The sequence below is a fragment of the Solanum tuberosum genome, unplaced genomic scaffold, assembly GCF_000226075.1.
Source record: "Solanum tuberosum cultivar DM 1-3 516 R44 unplaced genomic scaffold, SolTub_3.0 scf00004, whole genome shotgun sequence".
In the NCBI taxonomy this organism is placed as follows: domain Eukaryota; kingdom Viridiplantae; phylum Streptophyta; class Magnoliopsida; order Solanales; family Solanaceae; genus Solanum; species Solanum tuberosum.
The window spans coordinates 4,017,901-4,036,367 of NW_006238930.1; the positions used below are offsets into that span (position 1 = coordinate 4,017,901).

General features: G+C 33.4%; 3 protein-coding genes and 1 non-coding gene across 4 annotated transcripts; 2 read left to right on the forward strand and 2 right to left on the reverse strand.

Annotated features, from left to right (window-relative positions):
* Nucleotides 1-88: 88 nt before the first annotated feature.
* Nucleotides 89-2,345, reverse strand: LOC102586747 (exocyst complex component EXO70B1). Its single transcript, XM_006338748.2, has one exon. It carries the CDS (start codon nucleotides 2,220-2,222, stop codon nucleotides 126-128), a length of 2,097 nt encoding a protein of 698 aa, XP_006338810.1. The 5' UTR covers nucleotides 2,223-2,345; the 3' UTR covers nucleotides 89-125.
* An 870-nt stretch (nucleotides 2,346-3,215) lies between these two features.
* On the forward strand, nucleotides 3,216-6,383 carry LOC102584664 (serine/threonine-protein kinase CDL1). Its single transcript, XM_006338659.2, has 5 exons — nucleotides 3,216-3,454; nucleotides 3,567-3,757; nucleotides 3,842-4,031; nucleotides 4,813-5,204; nucleotides 5,647-6,383. The coding sequence occupies exons 1-5, from the start codon at nucleotides 3,322-3,324 to the stop codon at nucleotides 6,088-6,090; spliced, it is 1,350 nt and encodes a 449-aa protein (XP_006338721.1). The 5' UTR covers nucleotides 3,216-3,321; the 3' UTR covers nucleotides 6,091-6,383.
* A 1,214-nt stretch (nucleotides 6,384-7,597) lies between these two features.
* Nucleotides 7,598-7,669, reverse strand: TRNAQ-UUG (transfer RNA glutamine (anticodon UUG)). Its single transcript has one exon. It is a non-coding gene; the product is annotated as a tRNA-Gln (tRNA).
* Nucleotides 7,670-8,264: 595 nt separating this feature from the next.
* On the forward strand, nucleotides 8,265-12,130 carry LOC102584986 (probable protein S-acyltransferase 7). The gene is made up of 5 exons (XM_006338660.2): nucleotides 8,265-8,570; nucleotides 9,158-9,340; nucleotides 9,757-10,050; nucleotides 10,966-11,199; nucleotides 11,301-12,130. The coding sequence occupies exons 1-5, from the start codon at nucleotides 8,472-8,474 to the stop codon at nucleotides 11,796-11,798; spliced, it is 1,308 nt and encodes a 435-aa protein (XP_006338722.1). The 5' UTR covers nucleotides 8,265-8,471; the 3' UTR covers nucleotides 11,799-12,130.
* Nucleotides 12,131-18,467: the final 6,337 nt, after the last annotated feature.

Here is an 18,467-nt window from a genome sequence, read left to right on the forward strand (position 1 = left end):
TAAAAAGTTAATTAATTGAGTAGCACTACAAACATAAACAATAATCCAAAAAAAAAAGGTTACAACACAAAAAGAACGTTATTGATCATCAACTGATCTCTCTCTTTAACAGTTGATTGTTATGATTACAATTTCTTCCTCCCCCATGGCGTAGCATTTCCATCGAATAGCTCATCAATGTCTGTTTCAATTTCTTCAGGTTGGTACTTTACATACTTCTCCGTCTGCCTTCCCGGAGTAAATGTTTGACTAAACCTTCCCAAGAATGACCTGTAGGCTGGTATAACCATGTTTGATATGGAAACTCTCAGCTCCGACTGCAATTGCTCGTCGCTAATAACCCAACTGCTCTGCGTCTTGTGTATCTCGTCAAACAATGCATTGAAACTCTTGAACCTCTCTTTCAATATTGGTTTATTCACTTTCCCATTCACATTCAATCCCTCATGGTTTAAACATTGCAACAATTTACCCCACGTTTCTCTTTGGTAATTCTTGTGGTACTGTCTTAGATCTGAAGATCGCTTTCTGTACCATTGATCCCCCATCAGGCTATTGATCTCTGGAGATCCTTTTATTTTTTGCAAGATGTATCGTCCGTTATTCATCATGAATATTGAGCTGAGTGAAGTGTCTTTGTAAAGCCTTGATTTTCCCTCCAGATTTGAATCCAATAGATCCATGACTTTTATCATATGAGTCTCGAAAGGTGATGATGTATGATGATTACTCTGACCCGCTTGTGGATTTTGGCAGTCAAAGTCTGATCCCGTGGCTGAGTCAGCTCTTTCTATCATCTGATGTTCTCTGAATACCTGCTCTAAGGTGTCTCTGTACTCGCCTACATATTTCAGATAATTCATGATGTAGCGAGTTAAAGGATGAACAGCACCACCTGGAACCGGTGTCTTGTTTGAGTCCCCCTGGATTGAGTTTTCCAGCTCCGAAAAGATAGAAACCATGGATTCTCCTAAACGTCCCCGACTCAATGTAGCTTCAGCCTTGAGTTCATCAGCGTAAGAAACCGGAAATATCTTATCCACCAAAGGAATAAAATCCCGCAAAGTCTCATAAATGTCGAGAAACTTGAAGAGTTTTTCAGCAGCCCGTTTTGTCATAGAAACGGCTTCAGCGAAATTAAGGAGTTGGATCATCATACCTCGAGACAAATTGCTGAAGATGGTCTCAGAAATTGATGGTTGGTCCTCAAACACGGCATCGGCGAGCTTGCGTTCACTGGAGAAGAGCACATTAGTGCAGTGCCTGAATGTTGCAATCCAAGCAGTAACCTCTCTCTCCAATGGTTCCCAATTCATCTTTTGCACATCGTCGATGCTATATTTTTCAAACCCAAGCTTATGCAAGCTTTCCTCCAAAGCTTTCCTCCGTGCGATGAAATAGACCTGACAGCATTCTGTTTCGTAGCCTCCTGCAATCAAGGCTTTGGAAAATTTATTCAAGGTGGCTACGATTTCCTCAGAGTAGCCTGGAAATTTATTTTCTTCAGAAGCAGAGTCTTGTTCTGCATCTTGATTGGTGTCTGATGATGAATAAGAATTAGGGTTAGGGTTAGGGTTAGGCTTGGCAGAAGAAGTGTCTGAATTGGTGATATCTGAATCAGTATTGATCTTGTACTCGTAGAGGATTGACTTGTATTCTTCCTCTATGTAGGACATTGCTCGTTGAAGAACACCATCAACACGGCTGATTGAATAAGCATATTTGTACTCTGTAGAAAATCGACAGAGGGAGGTAAATAGCTTGGAGATTCGATCTACAATATCCAAAAATGATGTGGCTTCCTCCTGAGCTAGCTGGCTCCATTTGACGGGTGCATCGCCACCATCATATTCATCAATCTTAGCCTCAACAAGAACAGCAAATTGTTCTACAAACACAGGAACATCGGGAGGCTTAGATTCATCATCATCCCCTTTTAAGTTTGACGATTCAGAGATAAATTGATCTATTTCTTCTGAAACCTTATCGAGATCAGGAGGCAGGGGAGAAGAAACTTCAACCTTGACCTCTTCGTCGTCGTCGTCATCGTCTGTCTTGGCACCATCATCATCTGTTGTCTTGATGACTCCATCGTCTGTTGGCAGTTGTTCAACAATCTCTGCTTCTGTAGACTCTGTTTCATGGGGAGGAGGAGCTTCGTCTGGAATATCTGGCTGTTTGTCATTGCATATTGTTTGATCAGAAGTTTGTGTTAGATCCATAATTGTAATTGAGTGAGAGAGAGAGTGAGTGAGGGAAGGGAAACTTTACAATTTAGCAGGTGTGTGTGTAGGAAAAAATTGAGCTTACATTATCAAAAAGAGTAAACAAATTGAGATGTTGAAGGAAATGTGAAAAGTGTTGTGATTGGAGATGCAGCGAGCAAATCGACGAGAAAGGAAATGTGTGCGGATGCACATTAATTAGTTAGTTACCCTTTAACTTCCACTCTTGTCCACGTCTAATATTCTAAATGCCATAAACTTGCACGAATCAAGGACGGCCTCTACCACTCACAATCTCCATACCACATTCGCATCTAATCCAAAATATTACACTACTTTGCTTTTTGGAATAAACAATGGTAACCTCCATTTTATTAAAATCAATTCATCAACGCGTGCAACTTAAAATTTTAATTTGATACCCTATCTTAAGTATGAATCATCACGACTTCTATGAAATGTTATAAATTCCAAATACATTAATGTAGTTAGAAATAAACGACATAGACTTGAGATACACACATTCTCTCAATCTTTTCTCCAAACAGTGAGCTTATATAACATCATGTTGTAGTCACTGTTATAAAACAAATGATTATGGGAACATTGATAGATTCAGGAAAGATTTTATGTCCGAAAATGATCACTTTTAAAAAAGCAAAATGAAGTTGAGTTAACATTTTAAAAAAATTCACTCGTTTTTTATTTATTTATAAAATAATGATTTTTTAAATTATCAATTCAAACCAATAAATGAGAAATTGTTTATTAGATGACATAAAAGCAAGAAAAAAAACACAAAACTGTTTAAATAGTTTTTTATTAAATTAGGGATAGGGAAGAAGAAATGAGGAGGAGGTGGAAGTGTCAACAACAAATCAGGTAAGATAAGTTGGGGAAAGGAAACAAGTCATGATGCCAAGCCCATTAGATTGATTAGTTATGTAAGTGTACACAGGCCCGACCCATACGTATTTATTATTATGTGATTGTAAATATGAGATTAGAGGAATAAATTAAAGATGTTAACCCTAAGATGGGAAATGCAAGATGCAGATGGAGAATGTGATTAGGATCGGAGAAAAAGAAAGAATCAATGGGTCCCTATTGTCCATGCTTCGGGATCGGGAGCAAGAAAAGGGAGATCAACTTGAAAACCAACACTAATTACGTCCCTATTGAACCAACTAGGGACCCTCCTAATCCTATCAACTCTCATCTTCCTCCAGGTTCCCTTCCCTTCCCATCCCATTTCAATCTACAAACTTAATTAACTCTCCATCCTCAAACAATGTAAATGGTTTTTCAACAAGTAGTAATGCTTTTCTTTTTTAATGCCAGATAATCCCATCACACTGCTGGAGCCCAGACAGCAACTACTGATATCAAAAGATGATTCTCCTCCGAGAAGCAACCTTCCAACTTTTTCTTACCGGGATCTTGCAACCGCCACAAACAATTTCAGGCGAGAATCCATTATCGGGGAAGGTGGCTTTGGGCCAGTATTCAAAGGGCAACTTACAACTAGTCAGGTGATTTTCACTATATCTAATGTCATGCATGTGTTTTGGTCATTTCAAATTCATCATCATACTTTATTATCTGTAACCATTCAGGTTGTGGCTGTTAAGAAGCTAAATCATTCAGGTCTTCAAGGGGATAAGGAGTTCTTTGTCGAGGTTCACATGCTCTCACTGATGCGCCACCCTAACCTGGTTAATCTAATTGGTTACTGCACTGAAGGAGAGCAGCGTCTTCTTATCTATGAATTCATGCCTCTAGGATCTTTGGCATATCATCTCCATGGTAATTATATTCTCACTCATACAGTTTATGTGATTTAATTTGGATTTCTAACAAATACATTCTTATTTGTCTACCTGCACCAATCTGTTAATATTATTCTTCAGAGCTGTAGATTCATGCATTATTTGCTATTAACTTTTGGATCATCTTTGATAGCTTAACTCATTTAGAGCCCATTTGGATTGACTTTAAGTCAAAAAATAAAAAAGTAGGGGAGACCTACTTTTGATTTTTAACCTTTTTAAAGTCATTTTTAACTTATTTTAAGTTATTTTTAACCTTGCTAAACACTTCCAAAAGCTAAAAATGACTTCAAAGTAGGTTTGACCAACTTTTGAGCCAATCCAAATAGACTCTTAAGCTTGAAACAAGTCCATTTTCAGAATATCCTTGAAGATATGAAGTTATTGTTATCATTCTTTAATACTCATTCACTTCTGTTTTCATTATTTTTTGTTCTTTATCGAGGAAGTCTTCACTTCTTTACGGCTGCACTGCCAAATTTGATGGATATCAACTGCCCTTCTTTTACTCCTCTCTGTATTATTCAATTAACCATTCATTAAATTTCTTGATCCTATTTGTGGTTGTCTGCCAAAGTTGTTACTATGTATGTGTGTTTTAGCTTGGTGGGAACTTTTCCATCTTTACTTTACTTGATTTGAACTGAACTTTTTTTCTGTAGAATTTTTTAAAATTGTACATGCATCAGAGGATGCAACTATTATATGCATTTTTCCTCTAAAGTATAAAATGTGTTGATTAAGAGTATAATGTGCAGATATTACGCCTGACATGAAGCCATTGGATTGGGATACCAGGATGGTAATAGCATCTGGTGCTGCCAAAGGCCTGGATTACCTTCACAACCAAGCTGATCGTCCTGTTATCTACAGGGACCTTAAGTCGGCAAACATATTATTGGGTGAGGGTTTCCATGCTAAACTTTCTGACTTTGGTCTTGCAAAGTTTGGCCCAATTGCAGACAATACACATGTTTCAACTCGGGTAATGGGCACTCATGGGTATTGCGCACCTGAGTATGCTGGAACCGGAAAACTGACTATGAAATCAGACATTTATAGTTTTGGTGTGCTCTTGTTGGAGCTAATTACTGGATGTAGAGCAATGGATGACTCTCATGAACATGGAAAAGAAATGCTTGTTGACTGGGTAATCACTTCACATTTAATTGATTGAAGTCAGTATACTTAGCAAGCTGGAAAATAAACCAACTTTCAAACATAAATACATGTAACAAATGGTATAAGTTTTTGTTTCACTATTTAAAAATGTCTGTGCGTCCTTTCTTGACTCTACCATCTATTACTTCAGCTTTGAAGCATAAAGTTTTATTAGTGTTGCATAGTTCTATCAACATGTCAAAGGTATTTTGGTTGAAGGAGCACAAAGTTACTGGAAAATGAGAATGACTGATCTATCTAGTGATTAAATACCATCTTTGCACGGTTCTGACCATTGAAATGTATCATAAACTAAATCGTTTCATTTGTTTTTCTGAATGAAAAGTGTTGAGATTATTGATAACATTAGGCTCCTGTTTTGTCAGTTTCTGTTTGTGCGCTAAGGGTGAAGTTTACTTGCCACTTCTCAGGCACGTCCTATGTTGAAAGACCGCATGAACTATGTACAATTAGCGGATCCAATGTTAAGAGGCAAGTTTCCACAATCTGTCTTCCGCAGGGTAGTAGAACTGGCCTTAATGTGTGTTCAGGATGATCCCCATGCTCGACCTCACACGAAAGACATTGTGCTTGCTTTGAGTTACTTTGCATCCCAAAAGCATGATTCACATGCAGGTCAGTCAAATCAGATTGGATCTCAGGGAGACGGGAGGACATCCCCTGTTGAAGAACTAACGAATGGAAGCTCTGTTGATTTTAATGGAGCTCAGATCGATGTAACAGATATAAGAGCTTTGAACAAGGATCAAGAGCGGGAGCGAGCTGTTGCAGAGGCCAAGAAGTGGGGCGAGACCTGGAGAGAGAAAGGGAAACAGAATGCGGATGATGATTTAGATTATAAATCAAGGTGGTGATTGCAAGTTAGTTTCCTTGTCAGAGAACTTCGGGTTTGTATTCTGAGATTATCATAAACACTACCAGGGCAGCAGCAGCAGGAACATTTACTCTCATGCGAGTATCTGTGGCAGCAGAGCTAGCATTTTTATTAAGAGGTTTATGCACAAAGGACACATAGTATGTATATAAAAAAGAAATTCTTTTATCATCTACAGAGTGTAATTTTTCAGCAAAGTGACACCCCCTGGATACATTTGGGATGTATTTGTATGCTTGACATAATAAATTCAATAGAGATTGATTGACGACACAACAGTATATGGCATTTATCATTAAGAAGTACTACTAATTAGGTTTTGTTTATGTTTGTTCAAGTACTAACCAAGCAAACAAGATGTTTGTTGGAAGATTATGCTGCATTAAAATATAGGCATCCACATGGATTAAGGATTCAAGAGTAATAATGTAAGAATTGTACTGTAGAGAGATTAGTAATGCAGGTATGGATCTTCTTATTTCACTTTTTATCCCTCAAAATATCATAAATAAATTCATGTATGGGTCCATGGTTCGGTTTGAATTGGTTATTGGTTAAAATCAAAACCAAACCAATTTGTTTTTAAATTTCTAAAACCAAATGAAAAAAATAATTGTTTGGTTGTTGTCGGTTTGGTTCGGTCTGGTTCAGGTTTTTTGCTTTTTTCGATTTGAAAGTAATTAATTAAATTTGTTGAGAGTATACGCATCTCGATAGACACAAACACCTAATATATGAACAATCCACAAGAAAGTTATTAGGAATTCAATTAAGTAATAGTAGAGTTATTATTACACGAATAAAGAGAATCAATTAAGAAAAAATGTGACTATCTAATGTGACGTAGGGTAGGTAAAAATTAAAGTAATAGATTTCGATGGACTTGATCTTAGGGTCGTTTTGGGAACAAGTTATCCCAAGAATAATTATCCTGAGATAACTTATCCCACCATGTATATGTGATAACTTATCCATCACTATGGTATAAATGGTGGGATAAGTTATCCCAAACATGGCAACCAAACAAGAAACAAAATTTTTATTCCATCACTATTTATTTTTATCCCTCACACCAAACAACCATTTTAATAGTTGGGCTAAAAATTAAGGGTGAGCTTGAGAAAATGGTAAAGTTAAGACTTAAGTTAATTAAAATTTAACAGAATATTTATATTTTATTTATGAATAATATATAAATAAATATGAAATTTATATATATAATTTCTCTGTTTGGTTTGGTTGTTTTTACGGTTTTTTTTTTAGTAAAACCAAAGTCAAACCAAATGATATCGATTTTCAAAATTTAAAACTAAATTTAATTAAACCACACCAAATATCGATTTTTAATTACTTTGATTTAAATTGTTGTTGGTTTGATTTTTTAACAATAACCATGAACAACCCTATATCTATATGGGAGTACTCCATTATTTATGGAGACAACAAAAACAAATTAAAGTGGTGAAAATAAAAAAGGAAAAAAAATAAGGTCCTACCGGGAGTCGAACCCAGGTCGCTGGATTCAAAGTCCAGAGTGCTAACCACTACACCATAGAACCAGTTGAAGAATGTTTTCAGCTTTTTCTAATTTATAATAAAAGTAAAATGTCAACATCATCTCGTGCCCAATCACCAATGTTAATTTTCAGTCCACAGAAAAAGGTTTGGCGTTTAACTGAAAAATAACATACTACATTCTTTTATTATATTTCTCTACCTTTAATAATACTTGTAATTATACGTCAATATTTGAAAGTTTAATTGACATCAATTCTATTTACATTATTTAAGCACAATAAATATTCTCTTTTTTTTCCTGATGAACTCCTTAAAAGTGGAAGAAATAATACTATAAAACTGACAAACAGGGTCATTTGGTTGGTGGGTGAGTTAACTACTTAATTTCATTACTCTAGTACAAAATGTATTTCAAAACTAATTTGATATTTGTAACTAAAAATACAAAATAAAATAATACTCCTATTGTTATCTATCCCAAACAAAAATAGGAGGGCAAGGGAAGAAGAAAAGGAAACAAAAGTTGATGGGGTCCACACTCCAGTAACTCACCCAACAATAATATGCCACGTCAGTTTGACCATCCTGTAAAGTGAGAAATGGGTCCCCTACCAAACCAAACCAAACCCTTGTTTTCCTTTTACACTCTCTTTACCCTCATGCCTTGTCGGCCCATTTAACCAAAACACTACTACTCCTTCCCTTCACCGGAATCTGACTGTTTCGCCGGCAAATTTTATCGCCGGGTAGTCGCTCTCACTTTAGTGCTTATATATTCTTATCAACGTTTGCTGCTGGAGATCTCGATTCCTGGGGGGCCATAATAGAGAGGAAGCCCCAGAGATGTATGTGGTTCCTCCTCCGAAACGACCCGATCCATTGTCTGGATCCATTAATGAGTCGGATGACTTGCGGATTTACCAGACATGGAAAGGAAGCAATGTAAGTATTAGCTATTCCATTATTTTCTACTACCTCTTAAAGCTTTAACTATAGTTTATTGACACTGTTACAACTTGCTATCTCATTACAAACTAAAATCCATCAGCCTGGTTTAAAAAAGACCCAAGGAGTAGAAATATAGCTTTGAGATATATGACAAAAGAGAAATCCTGAAGATTATTAGTTTTTAGTGGCCAAGCAACACGTAGGAGGATGTGCTCATTCTAGCTTATGTTACTCTATTTTGGTTTGTGCTATTTTACTTCTCAGAATGAGGTTTTACTTAGAGTAGGACATTGTTGATTATTTTATCTCAATTCTAGGAAAAACTTCTTTTGGTAGTCCCTATACTGATCATATGCTCATCTAAAACTGAATATCTTTCCAGCTGTTCATGTGTTGAAAAATTACTTCTTGATGTACTGAAAAGTGATCATCAAACTTCCTATGTTAAAAATAGATAAGTTCTCTCTTTACATAAGGAAAAAGAAACGTTTCTGTGAGACGTGAGTAGAGTTTTGCGATGCAAACAGAATTTATGCCAGTTTTTTCTTTATTTCTGACTGTTAATGTTCTTCTCTGAGCAGATATTTTTCTTCCAAGGAAGGTTCATATTTGGGCCAGACGCAAGATCCCTAGCACTGACCATATTTCTCATAGTGGCCCCTGTCTCAGTTTTCTGCGTCTTTGTTGCTAGAAAGCTGATGGATGATTTTTCAAATCACCTGGGGATATTGATTATGGTTGTAGTCATTGTGTTCACATTCTATGTAAGTTCTCTCCCTAGTTTTCATTGATTGTAACATCAGATTTAGTGTTCTACTGAACAAGCTTACCTGCAGTTTATGATTGCAATTGCAGAGAACACAATAGCTGTATAAGTTGTCTGTATTTAATCTCACAGTTACTGGAAACAAAATTCTGAGTATTGGATAATTACTTAATCTGTGTTGCCTTGGAAAAATTCCAAGTATTAGAAAATCAATGATCTCAAAATTGATAAGATGTCAAACTTGTTGGCACTGCATTTCAAGGATGTAAGTTGGGCTTGGTTGTGTTAATAGTCTTCGATTTGACTGTTAAGTGGCTGTCCTTACAATGAAAAGGATTGGCAACCTAATTGCATAACTTTTGCAAGGTTTCTTCCAATTTGTATGGCTAATAGTTTCACATTTGAATCTTACAGGTTTTAGTTCTACTCCTTCTCACATCTGGAAGGGATCCAGGAATAATTCCTCGTAATGCACACCCTCCAGAACCAGAAGGTTATGATGGTACTGTAGAAGGTGGTGGACAAACCCCTCAATTACGTTTGCCACGCATTAAAGAAGTTGAGGTCAATGGCATTACCGTGAAGATCAAATACTGTGACACCTGCATGCTTTATAGACCTCCCCGTTGTTCTCACTGTTCAATCTGCAATAACTGCGTTGAAAGATTTGACCATCACTGCCCTTGGGTAGGGCAATGCATTGGGCTGGTAATAGTTTTTTTTTTTTTTTTTCCTAACATATTTTTAGTTGGTACCACCACACTAGTAAATGATATGCTCTCTTTTCAGTTTTACTTTTCACTGCTTGATATGTCTGATGAACTATTGCATATAATCTGATATGAAGAGTTATCAGACATTTTATCATAATCACGCTCTTTCTTTCTGCTTGGAAACCTCATAAAAAGATACTAACAAAAGACTGATTCTTTTACTTATAAAAACAAATAAATGTAAGACTGGTTCTATCTTCTTTATCTTTTTTAAAAAAAAATTACCTATTCACTCTAATGTCAATTCGCGAAAACAAGTAAATTTCGTAAAATGTCTAAAGTTAACTTGTAGAGTTGTTGTCTGAATGAAGCAATGCTGTGGATCTGAAGTATTAGATCCTCAAAGCATCGTGAAATTCAGCTCAAGTATATAAATTATGTTAAATTGTTAATAATAATGTATGAATCAAACTCTTTTTACCATTGATGCTGTTGGTAGCAGGAGGAAGTTCAAAGGTTTGTAACTGAGCATTTAGTTCAAATGGCCATCATGCAGACAATTATATGTTTTAGAAATATTTAGCTCTCTAGATCTTTGCGGTGGAAATAAGTTAGAGGGTTTAGTACACATATGCACATGTATAAGTTTCACATTTCGACTGAAATCTTTTTGTCGTTGCGTACAGTACTTGCTGTCGTGAGTCTGAGATTTATGATGGTATGAAGTTGGGCTGGTCAATTTACCTGTTAACGTCAACGTCCACATTTGATTTCAGAAATATCTATAGTCCATTTGCTTGCGCTGATAATTTCTATAACAAATGCATCTTTAAAAATGGATCTAGTGTTGATGTCTTGGACTCTTTCCTTACGTTGCACAGATTTCTGAAACTTGTGTCTTTTATTGCAGCGAAACTACCGTTTTTTCTTCATGTTTGTCTTCTCTACAACACTTCTTTGCATATATGTTTTTGGGTTCTGCTGGGTCTACATTAAGAGAATCATGGTTCTAGATGACACCACCATATGGAAAGCAATGATCAAAACACCGGCCTCCATTGTTCTGATAGCATACACTTTTATATCAGTGTGGTTTGTTGGAGGTCTTACTGCTTTTCATCTATACCTCATCAGTACTAATCAGGTATGTTCATGGATTGAAATTGTATGCTTCCCTTTGTTTATCTAAGGTGGTTTGGATTTTGATGTGAACCGTGAGTGATGTCTATTTTCTGGGTACTGCAGACTACTTATGAGAATTTTAGATACCGATATGATTGGCGTGCCAACCCCTACAACAGAGGAGTGATACAGAATTTCAAGGAGATATTTTGTACTAGTATTCCTCCATCCAAGAACAATTTCCGTGCAAAGGTGCCCAGGGAACCCAAGGTGCCAACTCGGTCTGCAGGTGGGGGTTTTGTGAGTCCAAACATGGGGAAGGCTGTGGAGGACATAGAAATGGGCAGGAAAGCGGTTTGGAGTGAAGTAGGGGATAACGAAGGACAACTTAGCGACAACGATGGCCTGAACATTAAAGATGGCATGTTAGGGCAAATGTCTCCTGAGATAAGAACTACAGTAGATGAGAGTGATCGTGCAGGAATACATCCTAGAGGATCAAGCTGGGGAAGGAAAAGTGGAAGCTGGGAGATGTCACCTGAAGTTCTTGCTTTGGCATCAAGAGTGGGAGAAGCTAATCGAACAGGTGGGAGTAGCAGACCAGCAGATGAAAAGTTGTGATTAACAGATAGTATGGAAACTGGATTGAATAGATTAGTGGTTCTTGGAGGTGTATGGTATTTGGTTGTTCAGTGTCGTGTATTATCAGTGTTGACAGGTGTGAAGATGTTGGCTTTAGGAAGTGAACTGTTGTGTGATATGAGGGGTGCTTTTCATTCCTAAACTTGTATTGTATGTGTGGATTAGTTAGTGTAATACATTAGTTCTCATCTGGGTTTTGCTATGTTAATGCTAGGCGGTGAATTTATTCTTTGTGCTTAAACAATGTGGTGGGTGCATCACACTTTGGGTCAAGAGTCCCATATAATATATAGTACGTTGTTATTTTACAAGGAGGAATGAGTCTGGTATTACAACAAACATCTGTTTGAGGTATTTTTACATGGCCAACTGCGCTATTTTCTAAACGCTGGGCTGGGTTTACTCTGCCATTTTGCTATGAATGCAAATCACAAGTTCTTGTAAAACTCCAGTTAGTTATGTTATGTGGGGATGGATTTAAGTAAAAATAGAGAAAATACACAAGTCCCTCGGTGACATCTAATGTTTATGGATTCATTATATTATAACCAATTAACCACAATAAATACACCAAACGTGAACAAGTAAAGTTTCACTCCAAACTAGTGTTCAATTGCCGAATAAACTTGTATAGTTTATACGGAAAGTCCCATCTCTATTAGTACTAGACACATGCGCCGGAGCACGGGCCCTGTCTTTTTTATTTTAATTTATGTGACATAAATAAAATTTGGAGAGTTTATAAAAAAATTATTTTGAGATATTTTAAGTTATTAATTATTATAATTTATAATATTTTTTACGTAATTTCTCTCATATGTCTTCTAAACTTGTAAGTTGTTAATTATTATGATTTAAGTGCTTTTTATGTCATTTTCAATAACATATATTACCTATTTTGTTTCAATTTATGTAGCGCTGATGAAATTTTGAGGGTCAATCAAATTTTCTATATGACTTTTAAATATTTAAGTTGTTAATTATTGTGATACTTGTTACTACTATTTCACATTATATTATTAATTATTGTGATTTATATTACTTTTATGACATTTCAATTAATATATGTCATTTTCTTTATTCTAATTTATGTAGTACTAATAAAAAAATTATAATGCACTAAATTTTTTATGCCTTTTAAATATTTTAAGTTGCTAATTATTGTTATAGTAATAATTTTTCATGTAATGATGCAATAGAAATCTAATTTGTCTTTTCAAAATAACCTTTCATAAGAATACACGTGGCTGTCAATTAAAGAAAAAAAATTGAAGACAGAGGGGGAGCAAAAGCTACATGAGTTGTGATGGGCAATTTTGTCATTACACTCAAAAGTATACCATTAATGGACAACATTAGTTTCTGTTGACCAATAATATGATTCCATGTTATTGAAATTACCAAATTATCCTCTAAAGCTGCCAAGTAGGCATGTTGACCTCCTGCCTGGTTGAGCTACTTAACTCCCTCTTATTATATAAGTAAGAGAATATATATATGGTGTGTAATTGGCCATCTAGTAATAATTATGGCTCTCGTGACTCACTATTTTCTCAAGTGAGATGAACACACTTTTTTATCTTATTCTTGAGGATTTTGTCACCAACACAGCTGTCGGTGATAAAATTTAAAAAAATAAAGAAAGTGTAATAATTTGACAAATAGAGCTTGGAGGAGTTTTCAAAATAAAAATAAATAATGTAATCGGTTTTTTCATTTTAATGATATGTCAAATCAATATAATTGTATGACAAACACTGCAAAAGGTTCATAAAGAGATAAAATTTAATGCAAAACGTTAAAAATATTCTTCTTTGTAAAACAAAAATTTTTCTTCACACTTTATAAAGTGTAAGAAATAGTTCCGTTATATATTAAAATATACACGTTATGAGACTAACGAAAAACGTTTGAAATATTGCATAAAACGAATTTTTTTCTTTCACTAAGCTTATTTTAATTACTTACTAGAACAGTGGCTTATTTATGTCACTTTTATCTTTTGTATTATTTAGCTTCGGACTCCTTCAATCACAACAAAAACAAGAAGTATACTAATGAGATATTGAACTACTAAACATAATTGGAAAATCTAGAAATTAAACTTAAAAAAAAGGAATTAAAATGGTTATTGATCTTCCACAAATTGTTTAAATTTATAATAATATAATATTTTCATGAGGATTTACTTGTGAAAAAATTTGTAAGTAAAATCTTTTTTTCACCAATTTTAACCAAAAATCTTAGGGATAACTTTAGTATTTTTTGCAAGAAAATCCGCGAGTAATTTACCTGCAGAATTCAAATCCCCAGGTAGTTTACCTGGGGATTTTCAAATTCGCAGGTAATAATCACCTACGAAGGTATTTCCATCGGAATTTTTTTGATAGGAAAATTCGCATGAAATTAAGTTACCTGCGAATTTTTCGTATATAATCCGCAGAAAATTATCCATGTAATTCACAATTTTCTTATAGTGAAATTGACAAAACATAAATTAAATTCAAAGGAAAAAATTTAGAAAATTAGAATATACAAGAATGATAACACAGCAAGAATAATGCAAGATTCTGGATTGCTTGCATACCACAACTTGTGTTTCTGGACTATATTTCATGTCCAAGCACAACACTGCAACCTTCAACATTAGAGACACATGTTAATAAAACATACATAAGGAGCACAAGTAAAGTTAAGTTTTTTGTGTTTATATCAATCTTAGGATTTTCATATTATAAGTAAAAGTAATATTCATTGGTGATAAACACACATGTATGTGAGATAGAGTTTATATTTCTCTAATGTATCTTGGTTTTACATCTCATTCAATGTATCTGAGATGCAATTCATATTTCTCTAAAGTTCGATTGTGTAAACTTTTACAAATTAGGCTTCGAGATACATGTATCATTAATGGCGAGATACATCCAATAATTTTTAAAGCCGAGATATCATTCAACTAGATCATTGTACATTAGAAGGAACCGATGAAGAAGATGAAGAGTACAATAATAGAATTACTTGGGTTTATGATTTCGTTATTTTAGGAAAACTTGTTAGAGTTGATACTCAAGAATCTTGCAGTAAATCTCTCGGGTTGTTAATTAATCAACAATTAATCTTTTAATTAAGGAAATAAGTTACACTCCCTATAATTCAAATTAATAAATTGTGTATCTCGACTTTAAAGATCATTGGATACATCATACATGTATCTCGTTATTAATGATACATATATCTCGAGGCCAAATGTGATATAAAAAGTAATATTACAAACTATCGGAAGTTCTATTAATTAGGAATCTAAAGTAGTGGAATTTATGTAATATACTCATAAAAATATTTATTTCATTAATTAAGTTTGCTCATAAAAGTTTATTAATGAGACTACTTTTATTTTTATTTTAAAATTTATAGGGTTCATATTTATATTACATTAAAAAAAATTATTTTGCATATCAAATATTTTTTTTTAATAAAAAAATTAGTTAAGTGATTTTATTGATAAGTCTAAGTTGAGTGATTTTATTAATACAAAATAAAGTTTAATGACTTTGTTGGATAAATTAGAGTGAACTTTTGAGATATTAATTAGTGAGTAAAAATTTTAAAATTCTGATTTTTAAAAGGCAAAAACCGAAATGAGAGTTCAATATCAATGAAGAAATTAATTAATACCCGTAGGCATAGGTAGTCGCAAGCGATATTTGGTTCTAGGGCTGAATTGTTTTATTTTGATTAGGCATAACTTACGTATCTTAGTGATTAGTAAAGCGGGAGAAAAAATAACAAGAAGTTCAAATTTGTATCTAGTGAAGAAAACACTAGCTAGGTGTAGACAAATCACACACTAGGTAATTGAATTCAGATGACTAACACCTTGCTTTGGATGGTTGTTCCCTGCTGTATTGTTAATGTTTATTTTGATTGTTTATTTAAATTCTATTGTATCGTATTGTTTAAATTCATCATTAGATAATGATGAAAATATTTATTTTATGTAATGACCGATTTGATGTGATCACATTGTTACCTTGATATTTTCTTCTCATTTTGTCTTTATTTATTATTTAATAATTATATTTCATCTTTTACCCTACCTTTTCATAATAGTTCTACCTCATTCCCTAGTTTTCTTATAGATTTATTATTCAAATTATGAATATGTGACACAATATAACGGAGAATGATACAATCTATTCAAACAATATATTCATTAGAACAATACATTACGACACAATATAATATAATACAATACAATATATTATGAAACAATACGTCACAACCATCCAAACAAAGTGTAAAAATTAATCCCATCAACACCACTTTTTATGAAGAAAAAAAAAGTAACTTAAAAAATTAAAATATATAGTCATGGGTAAATATGGAACATCAACACAGAAAAATCAACAAAAATTAGTTAGGGCCTTCCACCAACTTTTGCAAATAGGTTAGGTACATCCCCTTTGTGCAAAGTATTTTGTATATATTAAATTAAAAAGGGAAGACAGAGAGAAGTGATTTGGGGATAAAACCTAGAAAGAGAAATAAATCAGTAATGGTTTGTTTTTTTCATCGGATAGGGAGTAAAAAATGATCCGATGTGGCATGATTCGAGAAATAAAAGGAAAGAAAATTAGTTATTTTAGAATATAATTTATTTTCTAAAATATTGACATATTAACATTTTAAATAATTATTTTAAAGTGTAAATGTTTTTATTAATTATGATAGAAATTGTGACCAGTTTGCTTATTTTCCTTTAAGAAGGGAAATTGTACTCGGTGAAGTGTTTGTTCCTATTATCGTAAAACTCAATTCATGTACCTTTCCCCCATATTCTAATTACTCTATTTCACAAACATAACATGTATCTACGCTACGTTGGAGGTGTAAAATTTAATTTAGTTAAGAAAAACATAATCCATCCAACTTTAAGCTATTATGTAAATCAGATTGAAGGAGAAAAAAATTACTAGTCGTGATTTGTCTGAAATAATCATTAATTATTATATAAAAACTTCAATAAAAGTAATACAACAGCTAGATATATAATAACGTTGTGGAGTAGTGACATATCCCATTTTCCAAGTTGCCATATTTTTATTATACTTTCTCCATCCGTCGATTACTTTTCATTTTGCATGGTGCTTAAAAAATCATAAATAAGAAAATAAATTTACTAATTCATCCCTTAATTATTAGTTTTTGAGATTTTTACAAACAAATATGAATAATTTCAAAAAGAATTAATTGCAAGAGTAATATAGAATAAATTTAATCGATATTTTCTTGATTTAATATAATGATCAACTAATATCAGACAATTATTTTTTATACAATGATCAACTAATATAAAACATAGTAAATATTAATAACAATAGTGAATAGTGGATGGATCCACCTCACCTTCAATAAATAAAAGAAGAATACTTTCAAGTGGTCACCAAAATTTTCCAATAAATAAATGTGTGCAAGTTCCAAAATACTCTTCTGGCAAAATCGCGCTGCCTGGATTGCGGAGTTGCTCATAATGTATGTTATCCATACATGTCAGCATCTCGTGGCTACACATCATATTCTTTTTTATTAATAACTAGTAAAATTATTTGCGCTTTGCACGGTAATTTAATATCATGGAATTTATAAAATAATAATTAAAATCTATCCGTCATTAAAATTAAAACACTATATTATTTTACATGCAAGATTACATAATAACAAACATTAATAATGTATAGAAAAATGAAAATTATAACTTCTTATCATTTATCTTTAATAACATAAGTATAAATTTGTGACTATAAAAAATACCAGGATCTGTAACATAAGCAATGGTGTCAGTGAGCAACTCAACAGGAGCAAAGTACACGAATATTTAATTGTGCAGAAGAAGAAGAAAAAAAAGTTCAAAATTTTTGTTGTTTTAAAATGAAAGGAAATCTCTCTATTTATAGACAACAAAGGGTAGTGTGAACAAATGTTTGTTGTGCCTTATCGGAAAGGTCACAACTATTTGGAAAAGTTTTTGGAAAGGTCACAACCTTTTTATGAAAGTCACAACTTTTTCATAAAAATCGCAACCCTTCATTGAAGTCTCAACTTCTCATAAAAGTCACAAATTTTCATAAAGGGAAGACTAATTTTGATAATAAATAAATTAAAAGGGAATCTTGGTTTGTGATGGCGCCACGTAGGCGGACCTAAGGTTCTCTTATATGATTCCATTGCCTAATGCAATATTTATTAGTACTTAATTAGGATTTATTTAAATTTCTCATCTTCAAATTTATACTCTTTTCCAATTTTATATTTATCGCTTCAGCCAATTGTGAAATTCAAGGGAAATGTGTTTTTCTCTATTCATACACCAATTTCAATTTATTAAAATCAGTTCACCTTCTCACTTTATGTATATATATGTTGTTAAAGTTAAGTTCATCAATCATGGCAAATAGTAATAAAGAAGCTAAGTTTATTTTTTACCAAGTCGAAAAGCACTTGGGTATCATCTAAATGGGATGGATAATTGCTTGTGTTAATAGTAATATGATCGAATCGTTGCACGTTTTACATCTACCTACTCAAAGGAAACCAATTAGCTGTAAAGTGGCTATTACAAAGTTTTAAAAAAATAAGACTACTTTT

Coding starts and splice junctions, on each gene's coding strand:
- LOC102586747 (XM_006338748.2), bottom strand. CDS start 2,222: ATGGATCTAACACAAACTTCTGATCAAACAATATGCAATGACAAACAG.
- LOC102584664 (XM_006338659.2), top strand. CDS start 3,322: ATGGGTCCCTATTGTCCATGCTTCGGGATCGGGAGCAAGAAAAGGGAG. Junction 3,455..3,566: donor CAACTCTCATCTTCCTCCAG/GTTCCCTTCCCT, acceptor TTTTAATGCCAG/ATAATCCCATCACACTGCTG. Junction 4,032..4,812: donor TTTGGCATATCATCTCCATG/GTAATTATATTC, acceptor TATAATGTGCAG/ATATTACGCCTGACATGAAG.
- LOC102584986 (XM_006338660.2), top strand. CDS start 8,472: ATGTATGTGGTTCCTCCTCCGAAACGACCCGATCCATTGTCTGGATCC. Junction 9,341..9,756: donor TCATTGTGTTCACATTCTAT/GTAAGTTCTCTC, acceptor TGAATCTTACAG/GTTTTAGTTCTACTCCTTCT. Junction 10,051..10,965: donor TAGGGCAATGCATTGGGCTG/GTAATAGTTTTT, acceptor CTTTTATTGCAG/CGAAACTACCGTTTTTTCTT.